This window comes from Coenobita brevimanus, chromosome 21 (assembly GCF_032717465.1).
Source record: "Coenobita brevimanus isolate Jiangsu-jjx chromosome 21, ASM3271746v2, whole genome shotgun sequence".
Lineage (NCBI taxonomy): Eukaryota > Metazoa > Arthropoda > Malacostraca > Decapoda > Coenobitidae > Coenobita > Coenobita brevimanus.
The window spans coordinates 19,494,641-19,522,279 of record NC_136974.1 but is presented as its reverse complement, the minus strand read 5'-3'; the positions used below and the strand labels follow the sequence as shown (position 1 = coordinate 19,522,279).

The window sequence follows — 27,639 nt, the reverse complement described above, 5'->3', positions numbered from 1 at the left end:
TGTTCAATGTCACAGGGTAAAGTCAAATATCGACTCTTGTTTGTGTGACTGTTAAGAAAATAAACAGTTCTGAAATAATTTTAACCAAACTTTCTGGACAGGTTGAGGGTTAACCAAGGAGTAACTGTTGTTTTTGAGAACCATAGGCCAAAGGTAAATATCATACGGCACGGTCAAGTTTAACACTTTCTTTCTGATTTAGACCAAACATTTAGGAAATGTTAAAGATAAGCCTAGAATAAAAGGATTCAATTTCTTAAACTCTGGGAATGGTCAAGATCACAGAGCAAAAATAGATGAAATTTTTATTTAATCTGAACATAACCTGGTGAAAGGATTAACAGCAGAAAAAAAAAGACGGGATTCAATAATGAGAACAATCAGAAGAAGGTCAAGGTTACACAGGCATGGCCAAAGTTGGATCCGTGTCTGTATGTGATCTGATTTGAATAAAACTTGATGGATGGGCTGGGGTCACCTGAGAGTACCTATTACTTTTGAGAACAGTAGGTAATGTCAAGGTCACGTTGCAAGGTCAAAAAGTTTTTATTTTATTTAAACTAAACTCTGTGAAAGAAATCATATTAATACACGGAAAAGGAGATCTGATTATGATAATGCTCAGTCAGTGCTTTAAGTTACAAGGAAAGATAAAATTTCAAGGTCACTGGGCAGTCATCTAAAACACCACTGATGTGATATGACCGAGAGTTTGTGGAATAGTTAAGGGCTGTGTATGAATGATGTATTTTGATTTTGAGAGTAACCTGTTGATGGTCATGACCATAGTCAAATAATCGGCCCATTGACTAGTTGGGGTGTGTCAGTGTTGCACTCTCTGAATTCTCGTTCTTGATTTTACTACCTTTTGCTGTCACTTAAGCACCTGATCCACAACTTATTCCAGTTATGTTCTTTTGAACATTCCCAACATTCTTTTTGTCATGCACATTCAGTAAGCAGAAAGTTATAATTTTATCTTTCTGCATTGCACCACATGATGGAAATGTCATGTTAAGTGTGTTTATAATAATAAAAGCACTGATTTTGTTGGCTGGAAGAAGGTTGACTGATAGGTAATGATGTGTTTGAAAATTAGAGAAACCCAATATTTCCAAGAAAATGCATGATGGTCTCTGCACAGCTTTGATCCCACTAAAACAACTATAAACAGTAGAGCCCATCTTACTGTTAAAGTAACTTTTTGGTGGCGTTTGCTTTGACTGGTCAATATAAAGGAGAATACAGGACCAAGCTAGAAAAAAATGATGCAATTCATTATTCTCTTTATTACCACTGTGCTGATGCTGCTGAAATTTACCTCGATGCAAACTGCCACTAAAATTAATAAACCAGCAAAACCGCTGGATCTCAAAATATGTGCGATTGTCCGGTTTCGTCTTTGACCTCGTAAACCCTTTAAAGACCTAAATTCAAGACAAAAAAAGGAGAAAAAGATAGTGGCTGTACGTATCTGCCTAGGTAAAACCATATCAGTTTGGAAGTTAATGAAAACTTGATGGCATGGCATCAGGCTGGAAAGTGTTTGGAAGAAAGAGAGAAGAAAGAAAAAACGTGAGGAAAAAGTTTGGCTTCCACCTCAGTGTGGACACCATAAACATAAACCTAGTATGCAGTGTGCCTAACATAATTCAGTAAATTGCAATAAATTGAAAACAAAATGCACTGCCCCAGTATTGTTTTCACTTAATGAATACTATTACCAAGACTTCAAAAAGCCACTAGACATTAGAAAGTGAGCAAACCACATACAGCTGATGTGATGAATGTAATTTTCTGTGTAGGACGGCCTGTCAATACTTCTGGCTAGTATTAGAAACAATTATTTACCATGGCAATGCACTCCAGAGCACCGACCACAGGAGACTGTTGATCATGACAGCCTTAGCTAGCGTAATATATGAAAGACGATTCCAGTACCATACATCCTTGGACTATTTTCATTAATGTATTCCACGATACTTATGCAAAGAATATACATGAAAACATTTTTTTCATGCAGAGTTGAATGCTAATACTTTTTATAATGATACATTATTATTAGCGATTCAAACAAGCTAACACAAATAATTAAGCAAAAAAAAATTTGTTTACTTGTTTGTTGCCTATTTGTTTGCTTGCTTGTTAAGCTAAAACAACAATAATAATAAAAACAAAAATGTCATTTAGCTCTGCATCAAAAATTGCTTCTCATGCATTATATGGACCAATACTGCAGACGGTATGAATTTTTTTATGGTTTTCTATAGCAGATGTCTCTTGTTAAGCTTCTGACTAATCATTTAACCTTCAGTGAAAACCACAGCTCCTGCTGTGTTACTGGTTGAGAGGGGTGAAAGTAATTACTCAGACTGTGCTTATGACGTACAGGTAATTGAAGGGAGCCCTTGTCTAACTTAAGAATACGTCTCTGAACTACACTTTTCTTCAGCAAATATTGCTAGCCTCATCTTGGGACCAGAGTGTGAAAGATGGTTCCATCTATGGACCTGAGTCATCCTAGTGGCATTGTAGGAGTGTCGAGTTCATGCCAGGATGACTCTTGAGAACAAGAAGAAAAATAAATCTGACGATGTGAACGAAGGTGAGGAGAGAGATGGGAAAGATAAGTGGCAGTGACGTTTTGTTGGAGGGCTTGGAAAGTCCTTGAGGAAACTTCGAATGCTAGCTGGTGACTGAAGATTGCTAGCTGTTGACAGAGTTGCCTTCGGATCACTGCAGACTGAAGAAAGAGCTGTCATACGATATAGTTAGAGGAAATGTCAGGTGAAGAAAGATGGTAATGTGATTTTTGATCTATCATCCAGCACGGCTGTAAGTGCGCCTCCCTATACTGACCAGGTGAGATGATCAGAGACGAAGAAGAGACACATTCTGCTTATGTGGTGGGTTATCGAACTCGTCCATCTCGGACGATTTATTATCCTCCAAAGAGGTTAGAAAAGATTACCAATTAATCGTGGTCTTTCCATGCTGCGATTGACATCTCCGTCGGTTTGGGGCAGCGTACCATATATTACAGTGGTAACAAAACCACACAAAGAAAACGAATAACATACAGTACAGCCAAGAGATTCATCACACAGATTATGGTTAACTAAAAAAAAATACTCACCCTAAAATCAAAGTCGTTGTTGATGTCCTGATCAACTACGTGTAGGGTGGCGACAGGTGAGAGGGGGGTGAGGTGCTCCCTGACCCCCACCCTCACCTCACCCCCCTCACCCTCCCTGAAGTGCGGCCGACAGTCGTTCTCATCACCCACCTCCACCAGGACCGTGCCTGTGCCTGTTGGAGCAGAGGAAAAGGCGGTAGAGAGAGGGAGTGTTAGTGGTTAACCCATTTAATCTGGTCACGTATACCGTATTTTGTTCTTGTCATTTTCAGATTTTTTTCTTTCTTGAGGATACAGTTTTTGAAATGAAGTTAATTAAAGTCGTCAGTAACTTCCTCTCGACTAGGGGGCTCCCCTGACCTGAATAAAATCACACAGTAGCAGCAAAATTAGATTAAACACACACACACACACACACACACACACACACACACACACACACGGATCCATGATGTACAGAATGGGTTACGTGTGACATTCGAAAGAATACATAATTTTCGACTTCATTATCACAACCATCGGCCTCCCTGAAGCGTGGTCAATGGTCTTCCTCCACACCAACCCCCACTATGTCCGTCTATTTTATGAAGAGCGTTTGGGCGTTGTCCCTCTTGGGAAGTTCCCGTCCCACAGTGTTGCCATACTTTGTACTGGGCAACTTAATCGGATTAGAAACAAGGCGCTAATCTCTCTCTCCCAGCACACCACTCTCTCTCCTCTCTCTCTCTCTCTCTCTCTCTCTCTCTCTCTCTCTCTCTCTGCATATGGAAACTGCATTTTTTATTATTTAATTCTATAAAAAGTCTATCAACTTTTATGAATTTTTAGAATTTGAGGAAAAGCCTCAAGACTGATTGTCTGTCTGTCTTGTTGCACACTTATTCATTCTCTTTCTCCATGACCTTTCCCCCTACTCTCTATTTCTGTCTGTCTGTCTGTCTCTCTAACATTATTTTTTATTAGGACTGTAATTTTCTCCTCAAAGTGTGAGGTTTATTTGTGGTTTATAATTTCTATTTATTTTCCACACCACCTCTGAGGTTGAGGAAAAGCCTCCTGACTGTCTTGTTGCGCTCCTATACAATTTCCACCACATTCCCTCCCTCTCTCCGTCTTGCCTTTTCTCCCTTATCTATAGCCTCTCCAACCTCCCTCCCTCGCTGTCTGCCTATCCCCCTTATCTCCATTCCCTTTCCCTCCTCTCTCTCTCTCTTTCTTTCTCTCTCTCTCTCTCTCTCTCTCTCTGTTACTGTCTATCTGTCAACATTGTGTTTTTCTTATGAATGTGATACTTTCCTTAAAGTATGATGTTTTATTTTCTTTATAATTTCGACTTTTTTCCACACCACCTTTGGGGTAAAAGTCAAGGCGCGGTTTTTTTTTTTTAGAGGTTTTCCCCAGGAGGCCTAATCCTCTCTCTCATCTTTAATCTGAAAATTCATCACCAGAACTTTCTGCAATGTTGATTACGAACAGCTTTTGAGGGATCAATTATAGGTCCTCTATTTGCCTTCTCTTCTAAAAAATACTTATTTACGTTGTAAATAAGTTCTTTTTCTCTACTGTGGAGCACACGAGAGCGAGTAGCAGGAGTAAGAGCATCCATTTCAGGTGGCGGCCAGAGTGGAAATGACCTGGATTAACACGGTCACTCTACCCTTACAAGCGTGGCAAAGTTGGAATGCAACGGTGCCAAGTGTTGTGCTATTTATAAAATGAAATTGTTATTAAAAGAAAAAATGAGGCATTTATAGCACTATATAGCCTTATTAAAGAATTACATATATATATACTGTAAGTAAACTTCATTTAGAAGTAGTAAATAGCTGACATGAGACAGAGAGGTGTACACGTTTGGCAGAGAGGCCGCCTAGGAAATTCCCAAGAGGGACAACGCCCAAACTCTCTTCATAAAATAGACGGACCACCATAGTACCGCGCCTGTAACAGAGCGTAAATGGAAGCAAAAAACTACGTAAATCACAGCCGGATCACCATCCTCAATATCCTCGCTGTATGGAAGCGACGAAAAATGGGAGAATGGGTAAGATGGAGAGGGCGGACAGAGGGATACTGCTGTGTCATTTGAGAAGGGAATTAACCTCTGTAATCTCATGATGTATACTACTGTTTAACTATTGGTACTTTCAGCTTGGTAACGACTTTTAGTATTGAAGGGATTAAGGATAGTTATAATATAACTTTTCAGTTCGAAAACTTCCCTAATATAAGTATAACTGCCTGAGGAGAATATGAATTAAACACAGTACGTCATAACGGTGAAGTGCAGTGGGTAAGGCAACTTTATCAAGAGAATCATCAATATGACAAAAATCATTATCATCATCATCTTAATGTTTCCTACTAATATGTGGGGTAGATTGGATCTGAAAACGAATATACGCAACCATCATTGACAACTGCACCTATTAAAACGGTCCATGTTACTATTCATTCCTATGCATACCTTTATATTTCTAGAATCTAGAGTTGAGAACTATACACATAAAGAGATGCTTTGGTAAACATATTTTTGTATTAAGATAATACTCATCACGAATTCTGGCTTTCTATTCCGTCCTTAGATTTATTGTATCCAAATCACTATAAAGTTCGTTATCATCAACCTCATCCTCACTATCATCATCATCATCATCATCATCACCCCGAACTCTTTTCCCACCTAAGAATGGAGTGTGACAGGGTCCAGAGAGCAAGGAAAAAATAATGGTCAAACCAACCTCCCTATTTTCCATGGGTTCTTGGCAGGAACACAACCCTCCGAGGATCTGTTTGCCTTCGCCAGAAAATAAGAAATGAAGAGTGAAGGACTGCTATTACCATCCACCACTTTCATTTTGCCTAATTCCCAGTGAAGACGAGAGGGGTGGGGGAATGTGTTTCTCACTTACGCCTGGGATCGGTTGTCAGGTTACCACCCAGGGTAATAGTTTCATGGCTTCCAGGATGTCAGTCAGTGTAGATTCACTTATATGTATCCTTACATTAAGTGGATTATGAGTTCCCTTTTTTTTTCTTTTTCTTTTTTATTAAAATGTGCGCTTTTCAGTAATATACGAGTCCCTGTACTTCCCCTTTGATGACAGTCTAGCTAAATATTTGGTCAACAGTTTAAGTCTTCTTGTCAAGGTGGTAAAATACTTCGCGTTTACTACAAAGTGACAAGCTTCCCTAGACAGACAACATTTACTAGCAAATACGTATATGACATTACTGAATGAATGCTTCTGGTAGAGTATCCCCTTGTAGGCTAAATACGAGATCAATTTGCTCCTGAATATGCATAATCTATCAGAAAGTGCTGGACTCTTGGCACGGAACAGTTTGACACAAGGGACGATAGCTCTCGGAAACTACCCAGTTATTATTCTCCACGTTGGTAAGCCTGTTTTCATGAGGGCGTTATAAATCGCTTGTTTGTCACATTTTCTAGTCAGTAATGTTATTTTATCTAAATTCTGATGATAACTGGTCAATCTTTTTTTTTAATTTCTCAGCTACATGATCAGTTTGTACAGTCCGTCATCATACCCCTCCTGCCCAGTACTTTATTCATCGACTGTACAAAATGCAACAGGACATCTTAACATCGATCTTCCCTACCCTAACTATGTTCGAAACTGAGCGAAACTAGTGTCTTATTAGTATATATATATATATATATATATATATATATATATATATATATATATATATATATATATATATATATATATATATATATATATTCGGCTGGTGATTCCATGCCCCTCTTTTTACACTCTCTTAATTATAAAATCATTCTGAGAACCTAAATCGAAGGTGTTTCTAGATACTAGATTCAGGCGCATGCACAATAAAGTTTGAGGCCAGTAAGACAAAGTTGTGACAGAATGGAACGAGAGCTGGAAAGAAGTGGACGACAAGTTTTAGCTGATGTTTTAACTTTCTATAATAATTCGTAACTAGCATCCCTAATCATGGTTTAACCCAGCAATTTCTCTGAGTGTTACTGCATGAAACTGAAGACTGAGTGAAGGAATGCCCTAACGGACGAATGGGTGGATGGCGGAGTGACTGAAAGGATGGATGATTGGATGAATAAATAGATGAGTGATTAAATAAAGGGTGGAGGAGTGGATGAACTGAAAAAGTGGTAGATGAAAGAGTGGGCGTGTCAAAGAATGGACGAGTGGGTGATTGAGTGAATGAGTGGATGAGTGAGTTGATGAATGGCTGAGTGCCGAAATGAAAGGTTGGGTGAGCGAATGAATGGATGATAAGTGGGTCAGTAGATGAATGGGTGGGTGGTTGCTGGATGAATGGTTGGGTGAGCGATGAATGATTGGATGGATGAGCGTGGGATCTGATTAAGGGATTAGTGAGTGAATAATTGATTGAATGGATACTATACTGAATGTATGGGTAACCTCATGAATGGATATGTGGTGAGAGGGAGGGTGGGAGGGTACAAGAAGTATGTATATATATATATATATATATATATATATATATATATATATATATATATATATATATATATTTATATATATATATATTTATATATATATCTATATATATATATATTTATTTATATATCTATATCTATCTATCTATCTATCTATCTATCAAGATGGTAGACTACTTTGGGGGGTGTTACCTTTGCATTTCTATATTGAGTTAAAACTGACATCAAATGCTACAGAACACTTTAAGAACATGTTCTGATTATCAGTTACGTGAATATGTTGATATATATATATATATTTTTTTACGTTTCAGTAAAATGTTACAATATTTTCCTAGGACTGCATACCGGGGCTACCTGAGATCCTCCGAAGCCGCCCCTCCCCAAGTGGAGGCTGCCCCCAGCCTAAAACAGGGACCACGTGGAGGTATAACACTCAGTACTATATTTTCTTTACTTAAAAAGGTTTAGTTGTGCATCTGGGGGAAACTTTCACAATTAAAAAACAATCTATTGTTCAGTAGCACTCGAAAAAGATTCGGGAAAAGTATTTTTGTCGCCAGATGGTTAAAAAAAAATTACCTGTGTGTTGCCCAATAACTAATGTACAGCACGTCAGGATATCAATACCCCAATTTTGCTCGTATTTTGTGGTCAATTTTTATGCCAAAATTGGTAGCTTATGACCTCAAATAATATCCCGGAGATTCGACAAGTTTACAGAATAACCCAGTTCTCATCATCGCCAACTGACTGTTCCACACAGCGATTATTAGAAACAACATGTTTTCCTGAAGCTTGGAATGTCATTCATTAGATTCAATAATCATATTTTGCACAACTTACTTGTTTTAGAGTTAGCCCAACCTAACCTAATCAGCTCTAAACTAACAAATCTGTATTAGGCAATCGTTTGCAACAGTCATAATGCTATTAATGAAAGGCTACAACCTCCCATGCCTAACTTCAATGGTTTTACAAAAAGCTGACGGCATGGTGACGATAATGGCAAAATGGTAACCTCCATGTGGGGAGCCAGTGTCAGCAAGCACAGACATTATTTGGGAAATAAAGCTGAACTTCGAATGAGTGCATGAAAAAAAAAAAAAAAAGATGATTTCCTTTGACGTACATATTGCACACAAAAAAAGCTCCGTTGTGTGAAACTACAGCCTGAAATGCTGCCATGAGTATGAATCCCAGTTTGGCAGGGAATTATATCAGAGACTACCCAGTTTTAAGGCTGTGAAACTGCTAGCTGGCTACGCAAGGTGCCAGTGAGTGGAAGCAGCTTGATATTTGTAAATTTTATACAACGTGCGTAAGTATAAGTTACCTAATAACATTAACTACAATATCTAAACCAACCGTCTGTAACTGATAACTTTAAAACTCGTTTCTCAACCCAAATCCAAGACGTAATCTTATTTTTCTTTGCTTCTCATTTATTCATTCACGAGTTCACACTCATTTCAACCTTATTCAGTCTGTAGAAAGCCCTATCGTACAATGAATAAAGAGCTAAAGTTTTAAGCGGGAAAAAGAAATCTGATGAAAATCACTTAAATCACACCCAAAATATTTTGGAGATGACTGGGCACGCACATAACACTTGACAGAGTGAAGTACTTTGCACCAGCAAGCTGTAATACAAGATACCCACCTCCCATCCACTACCGGCTCACCCACCTTTAAGCCCGCCTCCATCTGTAGCCACCACCTGTATGGCATATCGCTGGGCCCTCTCGCGATCCAGACAGCATATGGCGGTAGTAATGGCCCCACTGCTGCCCTCCACCGCGAAGATAGGACGTCCACTATCCTCGTCGATCACATTCTTCTCCAGCGAGTACACCAGGCGCGCGTTGCTGCCTTCCAAGGGGTCGTCATGGTCGATTGCGCTCACCTTGGCTACTGACGCACCTGGGGAATCATGAAACGATCATTAAAAAATATTATGACTATCATTTTCCCACAATCATCCTCATGATCATGCCAACAGTGATCCATACGCAATATATATTGAAATGACTGGCACCTGGGGGAAATGAGGGAAAATGTGAAAAGTAAAACATTAGAAATAGGATAACATATTAAATAAGCCCAGAGTCAGTTAATCACAATTGTCATCGTCATCAACTCAGTACTTCTACATGAAAACTAGAGGGGGTGCTCATAGGTCACAGTAGCACAGTGTCTAAACTCTGACGATGATCTGTGGCTTCGACCTTTGGTCGATGGGGGATGTTCTGACCAAGTTCGGTAAGAGCTGGTCTGCTGTCCTAATAGACGCCAGTTACATTCCCGGCTGGAGGAAGGAACCATTTCAGAATTTGAATTTCTTTAAAACAGAATTATCTGATGTACCATAAGATCCACCAGCATGTAGTAAAATACACCCCCACTAATACCAATACATCAGTTCTAAATGAGAGAGTCCTAGCATGTATTCAAAGGGGACGGTCGGTGTCAGAGCCAAAATGATGACGTGTGGAGAGGTGTGTTACGTAGGAGGACTGTTGATCCTTAGGAAACGGGTTATTAAGCTTGTGCCCAGAAAGGCAAGCATTAAAACAAAAGTAAAATATTAAATCGAATTCCTTCTTCCCATCTCCAGACATAATGCATCAGTCACATTTTATTAAGACTGAATTAGATATTCGCATCAGGCTGGATTAGATCCGTATCCTGAAGTCTGGTCTTGAGCCGTGACACTGGCCTTTGGTTGATTTACACCCAGATAGGATCGTTTCTTTACAGATCCAAATACAATGCATATAGTATGCCAGTTCTGATCCAAACCCTATGAGCTTTATGGTATATTGTTAAAATATACATACATACATACATATTTATCTTATATATATATATTATATATATATATATATATATATATATATATATATATATATATATATAAAGATTTGTAATCGATATTAGTAGTTATGCCTTTGGCGTCGCTGAATATGTACACGGGAAGTATGGGGATCTGAGAGAAAAACACATGGGTTGCCAGAAATTAAATAAGTTTAATAACTATATCCAGCGCTCTCGTTTTTCAAGTTCTTCTCCAGCGAGTACATAGGTCTAGCGTTGCTGTCCTGTAGGAAGTCGGTACAGTCAATGAGGCTCACCTGGGATACGGGCTCATTATCACCATCATCGTCACCATCACCATTACTATGACCATCATCCCAAGCTTGATACACAAATATACATGTACCAGAGAATTGCTGTGTGTGTGTGTGTGTGTGTGTGTGTGTGTGTGTGTGTGTGTGTGTGTTTATATAATGTAAGATTATGTAAATGCAAGCAGGTGTGTGTGTGTGTGTGTGTGTGTGTGTGTGTGTGTGTGTGTGTGTGTGTGTGTGTGTGTGTGTGTGTGTGTGTACTAGATCTTGTACTGGCTATCAGTTCTAAATGATATAATTTCCTTATTGCATACTAATTACAGTATCCCGCAATGAATAATTTCAACCAATCACGTTCCTATCACGTGCCTTCTACATATTGATGTTCTTTATTTGCATTTCCTTACTTTATTTCGTAACATTACCAATAATTGGTTTTAAGTAAATGTTAGTCTAACACATGACTGACCCTGTTTGATAATGAAAAGCAAATATTGTAAGTTAGATAAGACCTTATATCAGGGTGCAGTCATAATTAGATATCCAGTCTATTTTGTCTATCTATAGCCGGACGCTTCAATCCTGTAAGGGGTGTCCAGAAACAAATCAAGTCCATGCCACCATTTCCTCGCCATCTGGTTACCCTCCCGCTAACCCACACCTATCTCTTTCTTATATCTCTCCCTCATCCGTCCATCTTATCCTTGACCTCCCCATCCTCCTCGCTCGCTGCACCTAACATACACTCTTCTAGTCAGCTTCTCAGTCTTCGTCTTCTCCACATGGTCAAACTACGTAAAAGTACTTATCCAAACGCTTTCAGTCACATCCACATCAACACCACACCGCTCCTTTACGTTCTCATTTTTCTGTCTGTCTCCATGTAAATCTGCATGCTGAAGTAACTTTTCTACTGCCCTCATCCTTGACTTGTGTCCTTTCAGCAGGGACAATATTTCAAACGTTAGGGTAGGAATCAAAGTACTGTCATGCAACGACTTAGTTGCTTCCATACTCACTTCCCTATTCTTTATCACTGCTTTCAGTGAACTAGCAACTCTTTTTCCTTGTTGTTCTTTTTCACGATATTCATCCTTTAAACTTCCATCTTTATCAAATACACTACTTAAATACTCGAAAACACTCTCATTTCAGTTCCCTGACCATCCAGTCACAATATACATTCTGTGATTTTACAGTAGGATTGGGTATCCTTTTCTCCCTAATGCATTTAACCACCGTTTGCATTTACTTTATGACGCCCGCCATCCATAGCTAATAAATGATTCTAAATGAATCGAAGCTTCATCCCACTTTCTTGAGATCGTTCACTAATGAAATAGCCTCAAGCTTGTGTTTAATTGCTTGTTTACAACATAGAGCCATGCAAAACAGAGAAGAAGCAGACAGTTTCTAAACCTTATTGACTGATGTTATTGGTAAATATTTATTGGTATCATAATGTCTCATATATTCCTCTCGAAGCAAGGCTGATGTGCGTACCTCACGTCTGACCTAAGAAATCAGAGGTGCCATATTAATATTATTTTGACAGGAGACAGATACCTCCTTGGGGTCTGACTTTACTGTCAGTTATATTGTTTTGATCATTACATGTGGTTTTATATACTTTTGGACGTTGAATCAAAAAAATAAAACCATTTTTCTCCATGTAACTTTTTTTTTTCACAAAATAGTTCATTTTAGTTTTCGACATTTTTTTTTTTTATAAATTTGCACTTAATAATAATATACTGTATATATGGATATTTTACTACGATGATAGTGTGCTTGAATTTAGTATTTTCTAATATTTAAATCCATGTTTACATTTAATTTTTTAGTAATATGCAAGAATATAACTGGAACACAACACAGTGATGAGTCATACCTGTACTGGAGTGCAGCAAACACATCTCATTGTGACTCAGTTGTGTGTACTTTCATATTACTTTCTGTGGACTAATTCTTTCCATTATCAGTGATATTTAATGAAAATAGTGGTGTTATATTGAAGAAATAATGCTATTTATTGAATTTTTTTTTCTTTAGAGCTTTTTTTTGTTTTGTAGAGGCTGTGCAAACAGATTTTGTTATAACATCTAATTATGCCTAATTTGGAATAAAACTTGGTGACCAGGACCAAAAGTGGACCCCTCACAGTGCCTGCTCTGATTGTGTTGAGGAACTAAGAGAATGGACAAAAGGCAGAAAGAAGGCTCTTTCTTTTGGTATTCTGATTGTATGCAGTGAACCCCCAAAACATAGGAATGATTGTTATATTTATTCCAGCAAAATTCAAAGATACAACAATAAAAATAAAATGGAAATTGTTTATCCTAATCTTCCACCAGCAATAAGACCTGCACCACATGGACCTGATCTACCAATCCCTACTCCACCTGATAGTCTTGATTATGTAGAAATTCGGAGGAAGAAAGTGCTGCAGTAGATGATGAAGAATTTGTCCCAGTATGTTCATGCAATGAACCACAGCCATTCTCTCAGGATGAACTTAATAATTTACTAAGAGACCTCGGTTCGGTCTCCCCAAAGATGCTGCAGAGCTTTTGGAGTCCTGATTAAAATAAAAGAACTTGTTACATCCAGACACAACTTTCTCTTGGTACCGAAATAGAGAAAAAGAGTTTGCACTATATTTCAAGAGAGGTAGATCCTTGGTTTATTGCACTGATGTAAGTGGCCTAGTGAAGAAATTTGGAAGAGATTATAATGTAGAAGAATGGAGACTTTTGTGTAGATTCATCTAAAAGAAGCCTGAAAGAGGTACTTCCTCATTATTGTAATAATTATGCATCACTACCCGTTGCTCATTTTGCACTGAAAAGAAACATATCAGATTTTTTTTTTTTTTTTTTAATAGAAAATCAGCTATAATGAACACTGTTGGTTCACATGTGGTGACCTGAAAGTTCTGTATATCTTACTGGGTAAGCAATCAGGGTATACAACATTCCCATGTATTCTCAGTGAGTGAGACAACAGAGCCTGTGATTTACACTGGGTTCAGAGGGAGAGGCCAAATAGGAAAAATCTACAGCTTGGTGCCAAAATCATCATCAAACATGGCTTGGTTAATCCAGATAAAGTACTGATGCCACCGCTTCATACTGCTTGGATTAATGAAGCAGTTTGTCAGTGCCCTATCAAAAGATGGAGCCTGTTTTACGTGTTTGTATCAAAAAGTTTACCGCTTTGTCTGAAGCTAAATTGAAAACAGGGAGTATTTACTTGACCTGATATTAGACAATTAATTTCTGATGCAGAATCTGATGGTGTGATGAACGACCTGGAATGAGAGGCTTGGGTATTATTCAGAGAAGTAATTTCTAATTTTTTAGATAATAAAAGGATCCAAATTACAAAGAAATTATGAGATTTTTGTAATTCAAGTTTAAGGAGTTGGGATGCAACTTGAATCTCAAAGTTCCCTTTTAGATTAGCATCTGGAAATTTTCCCAAAAAATTTGGAACGTTGAGTGCAGAAGAGGGTGAAAAATTACATAAGGATATCAAGGATATTGAAATAGGGTACCAGAGACGTTGGGATGTCTCTATGATGACTGACTACTGCTGGGACGCACCACAAAAAGCATATGAACAAATGACCACCAAACGAAGTTTTGAAGCAAAAAACCTGAGAAGATGATAAGACTAGAGAAGTTACATGTGAGTCATGGTTTATAAAATGTTGTATCCGTTGTGTATGACTTATGTTTAAAAAATTTCATTGACTGAATACTTTAATTTTCAATCATTCTAATTTTCAAATAATATAGAACAATATTGTATAGATCGACTGAAATATATAATCTGATATATATATATATATATATATATATATATATATATATATATATATATTATATATATATATATATATTTTGTATTAAAATGTGATGTGACGGAAATATTCGAAATCTCTCCTTTTATAGTGTTCATAAGTCCATAAAAAATAACTACTCAGAACTGAAACAGTTTTTAATAACTTTAATTTTGCAGACCTGTGTTATGGACTGTTTGCAACTGATAGATAATTGTACCGTACATCTCTATGTCATCACTTAAAGACTGTTTTGGCCGATGATGAACTACACTGTACTTGGAATAACTGGGTTAGCCCTGATATTCACACTAAGCTTTTTTTTTTTTTTTTTTTTTTTTAATGCAAGGAAGAAGGAACCAAATGCCAGGAGCCCACAAACCGTTCCCTTCAAGACAAAAACAAAAACAATACAAAAGAGAGCCAAATTCAAGATCTGTTCGTTTCGAGATGCCTAAACACACTGCATTTGAAAGACTGGAGATCATAAGAAGTAGGAAATACAGACAGAGAAAGACAGTTCCAGAGTTGACCTGTTGCATAAATGAAGGACTGGGAGTAACGTTTAACTCTTGCATTAGAGAGTTGGACAGAAAAGGGATGAGAGTTTGTTGCAAGACGGGAGCTACGTGCCCATGGTAGAGCTGGAGGGATGCAAGCAGACAGTTCAGAGGAGCAGTGACCATTCAAGTAGCAACAGAAAAGAGATAAAGATGCAACAGTGTTTCGAAGAGACAGAGGTTGAAGGGAGCCAGTAACAGGAGGAGAGTTAATGAGATGAAAGCCTTTGATTCCACCCTATTGAGGAAGAGTTACCCAAGTATGTTTAAGGATGATGCAGGATTGAGATAGATATTATTAAACATTAGTGGGTCCTCCTGTGGAGGATTCTGTATGGTTGATAGTTGTAAGAACTGAGTCTTTGATGCATTAAAAACAAGATTACTTTTATCCCAGTCAGAGATATGAGCCAAGGCAGACATTAGATGTGCCATAGCCTCATCCCTTTTTCGTTGATGTAACTGCTGAGATGGACATTGTGAGAACAGAATGGAAAGATGAAAAGTGGGGTCATCAGCGTATGAGTGGATTGAGTTAGATGAACAGAAGGCAGAGACAAATGGATAGAAACCATAAAAGGGTACTTTGGAAATTGCAGCTTTATGCCATACTGCAATGATGAAGCTTTTCCCAAAGTCCTGAAAGGAGGACGACCAAGAGTCTGAAAGGTAGATGAGATCGCCAGTGGAACGTCCCTGACAGAACCCATGCTGATGATCAGAATGAAGGTTGTGATAGGAAAGATGCTTTAACCCGCCGTGTGCTGGCTATTTTTAGCTGTATGGGTCACCCCAGTGCCGACCATTTTTCGACCTTTTTTTTTTGGCTAAAATGATAGATTTTGATGTGGAAACAATGAATTTTGCCATTAAAATGCTCACCGAGGCTCAGAAATTAGTTTTATTGAGTCCTGCATCCTTGTGTACAGGTATAGCCGCTCTCTCACGCTCACCATGTACGTGAGAGAAAGCCATTTTCTATGTATGGTATACTCAGATATTTATGCTGGGAAGGTATAGCAATGTTCAGTACACTTTTCTGATTGCTTATTACTTCAGCATCTCTCACAATTTGCATGTCTTTCTCATTATGAATGCATTATCTTACACTTTTCTATCGCTACTTTAATGGTCACTGCTCCTCTGAACTGTCTGCTTGCATTCCTCCACCTCTACGACGGGCGCGTAGCACCCGTCTGGCAGCAAACTCTCATCCCTTTTCTGTCCAGCTCTCTAATGCAAGAGTTAACCGTTACTCCCAGTCTTTCATTTATGCAACAGGTCAGCTCTGGAACTGTCTCCCTCTATCTGTATTTCCTGCTGCCTATGATCTCCAGTCTTTCAAACGCAGTGTGTCCAGGCATCTCCAAATGATCGGATCTTGAATTTGGCTCTCTATTATATTTTGTTTTTCTCTTGGAGGGAACTGTTACTGCGGGCCATGGCCTTTGGTTCCTTCTTCCTCGCATAAAAAAAAAAAAAAAAAAAAACTTACTTGAAGATAGGTACAACCTGACTTCATAACGTACAGTCCTGGCACTTACAAGAAGGTATTTGCAACTTGACTTCACTATATAGTCCTTACACTTGCAGAAAATATTTACAACATACATGAAAATATATACAAAATGCCTTCACCATGTACAGCACTGGGTGAGGACACAGGCAGAGTGAGGCAGAGCGAGCGTGAGAGCGGGAGCGAGTGAGTGTATGGCCTTGACAGCCTGGGGGATGGTAAAGGAACAGTTACCTTACATGCCTGCCAATTTTTACCAGCGAATCTTGAAAAATGCAGTCACAGTGAAGTTTTTTATTTTAATCCGTTTTAAAATGGCACTGGCTGCGGAATTATGTCAGACCGTTTTAAAATGGCACTGGCACGCGGCAGGTTAATATATTTCTGTGAAGAATAGACTCAAAAACTTTTGAGACATAGTAACCACATCCCGGCAGATTTTTAACCAGTGACCTCCCCCAATCTCGGCAGAGTTTCGATTTTTTTTTTTTTTGGCTAAAACTTTTGCTTTTCATAAGAAACATCGAAAATTCATAGAGAAATCTCTCACCTGAGGTTTAAATGCCATTACAGGTAACAATACCCTCACCTGCCTGTGTTTCTTTGGGGCCTGGCTCCAGAGAAAACGTTCTGTGGGAGGGGTAACTATTCCAAACCACTCATAATACGTATTTATTTATTTATTTGGTAAGAATTTATATGTAGTACAAGAGTATATTGGTTTTCACACAGTAATATAGGCGATATAAGCATTGTTTCACTCACCAAACACATAAACATACCTCATCTTTTTTGGCGACATTACAGTGGTAGGTGGTGGCGACCATCATCCACTCACTTGATGTAGTGCTGCCTACTTCTTCCTTAGCTTTTATCATTCTTTTTCTGTGCCTGCCCTCCTCTCTTCCTATTTCTCCCATCTTTCTTGTCACTACTTAATGCTTTTCTTTCATTGACAGGTGGCTTTACATTGAGTGACAAGCCAAATGGTTTCCTGTAAGCCAAGAAACAATTTACAATGCTGGGTGGTAACCATATAACCAAACCATACGTGCTTCCTACGTGTCAAGTGGGTTGGTGGAGGGTTAGTGCCCCTCCCTGTAAAACAAATAACTCAGAGTCAAATGGCCACCCCGTACGGGATTATGGCATCTGGCAATAGATAGATAGATAGACCTGATCATCATTTCTGATTGTTTCTTCCTCTAAATATAGGTAAACTTTGTCCTCCACATTGTCATCAAGTGGGGAATCACTCTGGCCTTGAATTTCGTACCATGGGGCGACATGTCTTTACTGGCCAGGTCAGTTGCCGAGACAATGGCGTGGGAAGGGGGGGAGGTCATGCAGGGTGAGGCATTGTCCCTGCCTGGCATCAGGTAGAGGAAAGTGTCCCGTGTGTACGTACCAAAAATCATGAGCAAAAGTTGAAAAATGTGCAGATGACGGACCTTGCAATTGTGGCACATTTATATACGTCAACGGGAGTCGCAGTGACAAAACGTGTGGACGTATATATACGTCAATGGGAGTCGGCAGGTTAAAGCAATTGGGCAATAGTCAGAGGGTTGGGAATGGTCACTCTTCCTTGGGACAGGCTAAATGACAGCAAACTTCCAGCAAGAAGGAAAGGTATAAGTTGATAGAGAAAAGCAAAAGAGTTTACCTAGACAGAGTGTAAGCACAAAAGCACAGTTCTTGAGGACAACTGGAAGGACCCCATCAGGCCCATATGCCTTGTTAGTACTGAGGCCAGTGATGGCAGAAAATACATCAGCTGAAGAAATTTTAATGTCAGCCATGAAAAAGTCAGAAGGGGGAAGTGATGGAGGAACAGCACAAGAATAATCTAATGCAGAATTGGAGGAGAAAGTCTGAGTGAAGAGATCTGCTTTATCAGTAGAAAAAATAGCTACAGAGCTATCAGAGTAGAAAAGTGGAGGGAAGGAAGATGAGGTACAGTTGTTAGAAAGGTTTTGGGGAAGTTGCCAGAAGGAGCGGAAAGAATTCGAGTTTTTGAGTTGAGAGCATTTAGAACAGATGAAGTTATTTTTAGCAGAGCGAGGAACAGACTCAGCAAGATTCTGGGCAGAAGCATAAAAAAGATTTGATTCAGGGTGGGATGGCTCTGGTACCTCTTATAGGTCCCCTCCCTGTTGTGGGCAGCATTAGAACAAGTGCAATTAAACCAAGGCTTTTTTGCATTAGTCAAAGAATATGAGAAAGGAATGTGTGCTTTCTTGCCTGAAAGAATAACCTTCATAAAGTGTGAGGCACACTCACATGGCTCCCAGCCATGGAAGCAATAATCCTTCCAGGGAAAATCAATGACGTACTGCCTGAGGGCCTCCCACTCAGCAGCTCCAAATTGCCACAATTGTCGTTTCTTTGGAGGGGGCCACAGGCCACACTGGACCGATAGAACAGGTTAAGGTTATAAGGTTGTGATCAGAGAAGCCCACTGGAGAGGAAAGATTAACAGTGCAAGCGGAATAAGTAGTTGTAAGGAAGAGGGCAGATATGTTGGAACTCTCTCCAAGGTGGTCAGGGATATGGGTAGGGTGCTGTACAAGCTGCACTAGGCCATTAACCCTTTCAATACTTAAGGTAACAGTGCAAAAGTCACCGCTAGTTACTGAATGATGAAGGCTGCATTGAGCCTAATCTCATCCGCTTGTTACTGGATGATGCAATCTGTGTTGAACAAAATTGCCCCTTGATTTTTTTGCTTTAGAATATTTTTGCGTCCATTCCTGGACGTACCAAGGTGCGTAGCTGTGTCTCAGTGTATTGTTCCACGTGATGCACCCATGCCCAGGCCACCCCCACATCTTTTATCCACCCCAGTGTGTCATGAGCCTTGGCCTTGACTGCATCTCCAAGTGACCTGTGCTGCATCAGTTTGGACTACCCTGAGTGCTTTTTTTCTGCAATATTTTTAAACTTTGCTTCACTGCAAGTATGTAATAGTGCTTTGTTGATGTGCTGGAAGATTTTTTTCCGTATAGAAAAAAATGGAAGGTGATAAAGGAAAGGAAATGTCTGTGAGGGAGAAGGTGCCTATGACCAACAGCAGGTATAAACTAAAAAGTGTGAAAAAGAAAATATTTGTAACCCCTTCAAAATATGCATCCTTTCTTGATGAAACAGTTGAGAGTTAGCTAACAAGCTCTAGTGAAAGTGAGGGTGAATCTGGGGTGAGTGCAGTGCAGCCTAGTGGCAGGAGGCCTTGAGTGCCAAAGGGCAAATTGGTAAAAGAGAAGTCTGCCATTACAGGCCTAAAGTGCGCTATAAATGGAGATGATACCCCAACAAAACTGCACAATATAGTAAGAAATAGTGACAGTGAAACTGATTCTGATGAAATTTATCCTGGGGTGGAGAGAGAAAGTGAGGAGAGTGATACTTCTAGTGAAGCTGGGGAAATATTCTATTATAGGATAGAATCTCCCAGTCTTCTATGTCGTGGTGGTGGCAGAGTACGTGGCAGGCCTATCCCCTCCCAATAGCCCCCCACTCTACCCCTGTACCTGCTACACAAGAGTGTGAGGCTCGCCCCCTTTTTCTCACCCCTTCACCATCATGCATGCCACAATCTTGCTCGCCATCCCCACCACAATCTCCACCATCTGAGACAAGGACAGAGAACACCAGGCCACCACGTCTCCACCGATTCATGGGTAGCCCTGGGTTGAAGGTCCCCCTTCCTTTGACCGCCTTAGGGTTCCTGCAACTGTTTTTAACCCGTGAGTCATTGGAGTACCTGGCAGGGAAGACAAATCAGTATGAAAGGCAGGAGACTGGAGACAGTGAGAGACTGAGGCGCCAGTGGATTGCTGTGAATGTGGGGGACATAGCCAAGTTCTTGGGCCTCACAATCCTCACAGGAATTGTGAGGTTGCCAAGACTTTCAATGTACTGGACAGTGGGTGAATTATGGAATGTTGTGAGTTTCAGTGTATGATGCGCCCTAGGTATTTCTCCATCAACAGGCATTTCCATGCCTATAACAACAAGACAATACATAGGGGCAACACAGATAGGCTGTTGAAATTCAGAACAGTAATGGAGTACCTCAACAAGTCCCATGCTGTCTATGTTCCTGAAAGAGAGGTCTCCAATGATGAGGATGGTTTGCCATGGAAGGGTATTCTTAGGTTCAAGGTGTACATCCTCCGAAAACCTGAGAAATACTGGGTGAAAATGATCATCGTGGCCGGGGCTCTCACCAGGTATGTCTTCAACTTCGAGGTACACACAAGGATTGCCAAGAAGATACGAGACTCTATCATGTCCATCCTCAAACACCTGGACGGCCAATGGTACCACACTGAGATGGATAATTTCTACAACTCTGTCAAGCTGGCTCAATGGCTGTATGCCAAGAAATTCCATGTGTGTGGTACTCTGCGCCTGGTTCAAGGTGGTGCTCCTTCATTCCTTAGGGCAGCTGGGAAGAAGTTGCCCCTTGATGCCACTCTCTTCCGAAGTAGGGTGAACACGTTTGTCATCCTGTGGTAAGACACCTGTCCTGTATCTGTCATCTCCACTCTGCACAACAACAGGACAGAGAAAGTTAAGTGACGAGTGAAGACCTGGCACCATGATGTGACAACATTTTCCACGAGGGTGGCTAACAAGCCTTCAGCGATCGTGGAGTATAACAAGTTCATGGGTGGCATAGATCTCTATGATCAAATGATAAAGTATTATCATTTTACTGTGAGAACGCTCAAGTGGACGAAGAAAATGACATTTTATCTCCTGCAGATGGCCATCCACAATGCCTATGTCCTTTACAAGAAGTACGGAGGGGACCCGAAGACGGATCTGCTAAAATTCCACCATGAGGCGATCAAGGCATTGGTGTTCTTTGAACCTGATCAATGGCCATATGTAGGAGATAACATTCCCCATGCTCCTGACCTGGCAGAGGGAAAGCAAGAAAGTACCTCTGTGAGAGTGGCGTCAGCAGTTACACCTGCGCAGCCTCCACCCACACCTCGTCCACACTCGCCCATCCCTTCCACCTCCATGGCCAAACCCTCGTCTTCCCTACTACCACCCTAACCTCCACCCACTGGCCCTTCATCACAAACCATGGAGGAACTGTACAACTTCCAAGAGGATGTGAGTGCTCCAGCAACAATAGAGGAAGAGGAAGAGGGAGAAGCCCCAGGTGTAACTCCTCCAAGTAAGCGGAGGCTCATCACAGATCACCTTTATCATCTCAGGAGTGATGCTGACCACTCCTTGGCCGTCATCCAGAAGAGGACGAGGTGCCATGTGTGTGTGTCATGTCTCCATGGTTGTTCAATCTGTACATGGATGGTGTAATAAAAGAGGCACAAGGTAGGGTAGTGGATGTTGGAGTGGCCCTGGTGAGAGAGGATAGTGTTTGGAAACTCCCTGTACTGTTGTTTGCAGATGATACTGTGTTATTGAGTGAAGACGAAGGGGAGCTGCAAGACTTGGTGGATGAGTTTGGGAGACTGTGTAAGAAACGGAATCTAAAGGTGAATGTAGGAAAGAGTAAAGTGATGGTCTTTGAGAGAGGTGAAGTCAGTGAATGTACAGCGAGGTTGGATGGTGAGGAATTGGAAATTGTGAGTACGTTTAAGTACTTGGGTAGTGTGATGAGTAAGGATGGAGGTTTGGAGGGTGAAGTGCTTGAAAGGGCACAGCAGGGAAGAAAGGTTGCTGGTTCTTTGAAAGCAGTGATAAGAAAGAGGGAAGTGAGCACGGAAGTGAAAAAGTTACTACATGACAGTATTGTGATACCAACTCTAACGTATGGAAGTGAAGCTTGGACGTTGTTGGAAGGACACAAGTCAAGAGTGAGAGCAATGGAAATGAGTTATTTAAGAGGAGCCTGTGGAGTCACATGGAGAGACAGGCTGACGAATGAGGATATAAAGAAGCATTGTGGTGTGGATGTGGATGTGATAGGAAGTGTTATGAGGAACACACTGAGGTGGTTTGGCCATGTGGAGAGGATGGAGGGTGAAAGACTGACGAAGAGAGTGTATGTGAGTGAGGTGGAGGGGGGAAGAGGGAGGGGGAGGCCGAGGATGAGATGGAGGGATGGGGTGGAGAGGTATATGAGGGAGCGGTGTGTGAGTTAGGAGCAGGGCAGTGAAATGGCGGGGGACAGGGCGACTTGGAGGCGATTTGTTTGTGGCCACCCCAAACGGGATTGAGGCATCTGGCAATAGATAGATAGATAGATAAAAGTATGAGTGTGTCACCTGCAAAATTCCACTTTCTGTCACATGACCAACGCTTACCATTGTAAGCAGCGATACTGGAGGACCTAAACCTGGGGCCTTACACTTCCCCTCCACATCCATCATCATCAACTTCACTGCTATCGGCGCATCTTGTGGAGGGGACATGATTATCATCATTGTCTTTCATCATCATCATCTTTCATCATCACCATCATCATCATCATCTACACTTCCTGTTCCAAACTATCGGTGAGTACAATATAAGAAGTAAATATATATATATATATATATATATATATATATATACTGTATATACATATATACCTGGTATATATATATATATATATATATGGAGCCTCTGTGGTACAGTGGTAAAGTGTGCGTTTCGCATGCTTGTGGACGAGGGTTCACCTCCCGCCAGAGTTGTAAAAACTTTGGGAATCGTTCACGGAGCCACTTGCTACTTTGGCGGACATAAGGGGTGCTGTGGTTGAACCAGTGTCGCATACTAGTATGCTTGCACCCAATCGGCTTAAGGCAGGCCGATTACACTTGGTTCACAGACTACACACACATCCAAAGCCACTACAACACTACAATTACACTTACAAGCATTTCTCACCCTACATGCAGTCTCTACCAGACAGCCTAAGCCACTGGGTAGAGATTCATTGGCTGTATCGTCCTTGCTTCGGTAGGGATAGGCAAGTCCTGCAGTGGACCTCAACGGCTGATGATGATATATATATATATATATATATATATATATATATATGTATATATATATATATATATATATATATATATATATATATATATATATGGAGCCTCTGTGGTACAGTGGTAGTGTGCATCTCGCACACTGGTGGACACAGGCTCGTCTCCCGCCAGAGTTGTAAAAACTTCAGAAAGCATTCACCAAGCCTCTGACGACTTTGGCGGATATAAGGGGTGCTGCGCTTGAACCAGTGTCGCATATTAGTATGCTTGCACCCAGTCGGCGCAACCCCTAAATATCGCAATTCGATCTGGCTCGTCTGACACTGGATCCGCAATTCAGGGATGTTTTTTCAACTTTCACCAAGAGGAAAATCAATATGTAGTGGCTAAAGAGGAAGAATTGACACTCCTGACAGCGCAATTGGCACCTCCTTAGGCCTAATGGTTACCGCACAATCGATGGTCAAAGTTGAAAAAAATAAAATAGTTACCGCAAAAAATTTTCGAAAGCCCCCATAGTTTTGACAACTAACTATTTCTATCACTGAAATAGGTCATTGCAATATCATATGTCGCACCAAGCCCAAGAACAGGTGTTTTGGGGTATGGGGAGATTACTTGCTTTTTGGGGGGATAAAGTACCCTGTGGGGAGAAGGTTTGTAGGTATGGAGGTTGGATAAAACCATCTTTCCTCATCAAAGTAGAGCACTTTAGTTTGTTCTTGACCAACTACTATCATAACAGATGTGTATGTACGTGTGGGGAGATAAAATTCGATCGAGGAGAAGGCCCAGAACGAGTCCATTGAACCTTGGGAGACCATTTACGGTAACAACCAATTTGGCTAGTTGAAACAAACAAAATCTATGTGATATAGCATATCAACCATGCAAGCAGGTGTGTTTGCAGGTGTGGGGAGATAATTCACGTACGGGGAGTAATAGATGTATTGAGGTAGGTCGAGGGGTGGGGTGGGGGGATAGGCCTGGGTGGGGGTGGGCAAGGGGGCTGCGTGGTGGTGGGGGGGCTGGGGCTCAGATGCCTGTGATTGCACATGTTTGCATGCATAGAACAGTATACAGAAGAGCATTTATTATGTTCATGTACGAAAAATCACAGGAAAAAAAATTACATCGAGGCAATACATATAAAGCACGTGTACACGTGTTGGCGGTGGGGGGAGTGGGGGAGGGGAGGCGTGGGGGGGGGAGAGCAAGCCGAGCTGCGTGCTCACCATCACACGATGTTTTATTGAGGGTAGGAGGGTAGTATGGGGCCGAAAGGGAGGGAGGGGGTAGGGTAGGTAGGGGTATACAAGGTAGGAGGGAAGGTAGGGGGGGCTGGAGGGGGATGGAATGGGCCTCGTGGTTGGGGGAGGGGTAAACTTCGACTAACAATATCCTACTGGGGCATACAGAAGGGTGGGAGGGTCCTCAGAGAGGGTTATTATGTGACAGATGATGAACCATTCAGGCAGTGGGTGGGTCGAGAGGGGGGGGTGACCCCCCCTGCCCCCAGAGTCTCCGGATCACCCGAGGCCAGAGGGGTTAGTTCTCATTGGCTTGAAGGGATATATGTCACAATCGGGGAGGAGCAATGTGTAGGCATTTTTTTACAAGGTGCGCTATCTTGATGTGATTTGGATGAGAGGGCTAAAGTGGTCAACAAGTACATTGACGTGCTTCGGTATTTAGGGGTTAAGGTTGGCCGATTACACTTGGCTCACAGACTACACACACATCCAATGCCACTTCAACATTACAATTACACTCACAAGCACTTCTAACCCTACATACAGTCTCTACCAGACAGCCTAAGCCATGGTTAGAGATACATTGGCTGTTTCATCCCTGCTTCGGTAGGGATAGACCGTCCTGCAGTGGACCTCAATGAATGATGATGATGATATACTGTATACTGTGTGTGTGTGTGTGTGTATATATATATATATATATATATATGGAGCCTCTGTGGTACAGTGGTAAAGTGTGCATTTTTGTACACTGAAGAACGAGGGTTCGTGCCCTGCCAGGGTAAAAAACTTTGGAAGCGTTCTTCTGGCCACGTACTGCATTGGCGGACACAAGGGGTGCTGTTGTTGAACCAGTGTCGCATACTGTAAAGTATGCTTGCACCCAATCGGCTTGTGTGGGCCGATTACACTTGATTCACAGACTACACACATATCCAAAGGCACTCCATCACTATGATTTCATTTACAAGCACTTCTCACCCTACATACAATCTCTACCAGACAGCCTAAGCCACTTGTTCCTTTGATTTCTTCATATCTTAGTGACAGGAAAATAAGATTAAAAATAGATGATGTATATTCCGATTTCCACTCAATTAACGCCGGCGTGCCACAGGGATCAGTTCTGGCGCCAACTCTATTTCTGGTTCATATTAATGATCTCTTATCTGTCATCCACAATCTCATTCACTCATATGCAGATGACTCAACACTACATAGTTCATTCACACTCAGACACCCATTTACAAACTCTAATATCTCTACCTCTCAACTCGGTACAGCCATCTCCATAAATCAAGATCTATCTACGATCAGTGGATGGGGACAAAACAACCTTGTCTCTTTTAATGCTAGTATAAATAAATATATACAGTTTACTAATAGACAGATATTGCCAGACTTGTACATTACCTTCACTGCTACCAATATTCCAATCTCCAAAAGTATTGAAATTCTTGGCATCTCACTTAACAATGCCCTCAGCTGGACCTCTCATGTCAGATCACTTGCTAAATCTGCCTCAAAGAAACTTGGATTATTGTGCAGAGTCCGTAACTTCTTCACTGATGAGCAGTTAGCTATAATTTATAAGAGTCATGTGCACTCTCAGCTAGAATATTGATCATCTTTGTGGAATAGTTGTGGAGAGGATGAATTAAAACAACTAGACAAAATTCAGAACAAAACTGTTACAATCATTAACAACCCTGCCATTACAAATAAACTACCTCCCCTCCAAGTAAGAAGGAATGTTGCCTCCCTTGCATTATTATACAGATATTTTTTTGGCAAATGCTCATATGAAGTTGCGTCCATGGTGCCACCTCTCCATGCCTTCCCTCGTGCTACACGGGCATCTGGTAGCGCTCATGACTGGAATGTCACTCAGCCATATTGCAGAACTTCTGCCTATCAGAATTCTTTCATTCCCCGAACTGTGTCTCTCTGGAACTCGCTTCCCCAGAGTTGTTTCCCTCCAAATATCAACCCACAGTTGTTCAAGTCTAACTGTTAGAGATATATTATGAACAGAGGACACCAGTAATCTGGTGAATGGATTATTTTTTTTTATTCATTTGTTTTTCCTTCCTCCGTTGTTATTAAAAAAAAAAAAAAAAAGATACATTGGCTGTATCGTCCCCACTTCGGTTAGGATAGGCCGGTCCTGCAGTGGACACTCAAACAAATGAGATGAGATGAGATAATATATATATATATATATATATATATATATATATATATATATATATATATATATACATATATATATATAAGAATTTAATATAGCCTAACATATAGTGACAAATAAAATTCCCATTCAGCTTATATATCATATAAAATCTTCAAACATGTATTAACATTATAGCATTATACCGTATATATGCTGTGTCTAGTAATCTGTGTTAGCGTAAGATAATTTCCATTCACGGTACGTAAAATTCTCTTCTTACTCTCTCTCTCACTAATCTTTTCACCTCTCCCTTCCTCTCTACATACAACTCTTTCTTCCGTCTCTCAACTTCTTCCACGCTCCTGTTTCTCCTCTACTCATTATATACTTTCTTCTTTTGTAACATAGCCTGTCTCACCTCTTCATTCCACCACGCTGTTTCTTGCACCCCTTTACGTCTTCTCTTCACCCCACATACCACCTCACATGCTGCACAGATTTCTTCTGTGAATATCTTGCACACACCTTCCACATCCCCCATTTGCTCTAATCCATATTTACCCAATCATTCTTCTACTTCTCTCTTATATTCTGCTTCTTTCTCATCC

General features: G+C 40.7%; 1 protein-coding gene across 1 annotated transcript in view; it reads right to left on the bottom strand.

Annotated features, from left to right (window-relative positions):
* The window catches only part of LOC145392114 (putative neural-cadherin 2), a 613,300-nt gene that overhangs the window by 108,047 nt on the left and 477,614 nt on the right, over positions 1-27,639 (bottom strand). Inside the window, exons 12-13 of the mRNA XM_080266567.1 lie at positions 9,294-9,527; positions 3,137-3,309 (exon numbers count right to left, since the gene is read on the bottom strand). Of these exons, the coding sequence (XP_080122693.1) occupies positions 3,137-3,309; positions 9,294-9,527 (407 nt within the window). The remainder of the gene's footprint in view (positions 1-3,136; positions 3,310-9,293; positions 9,528-27,639) is intronic.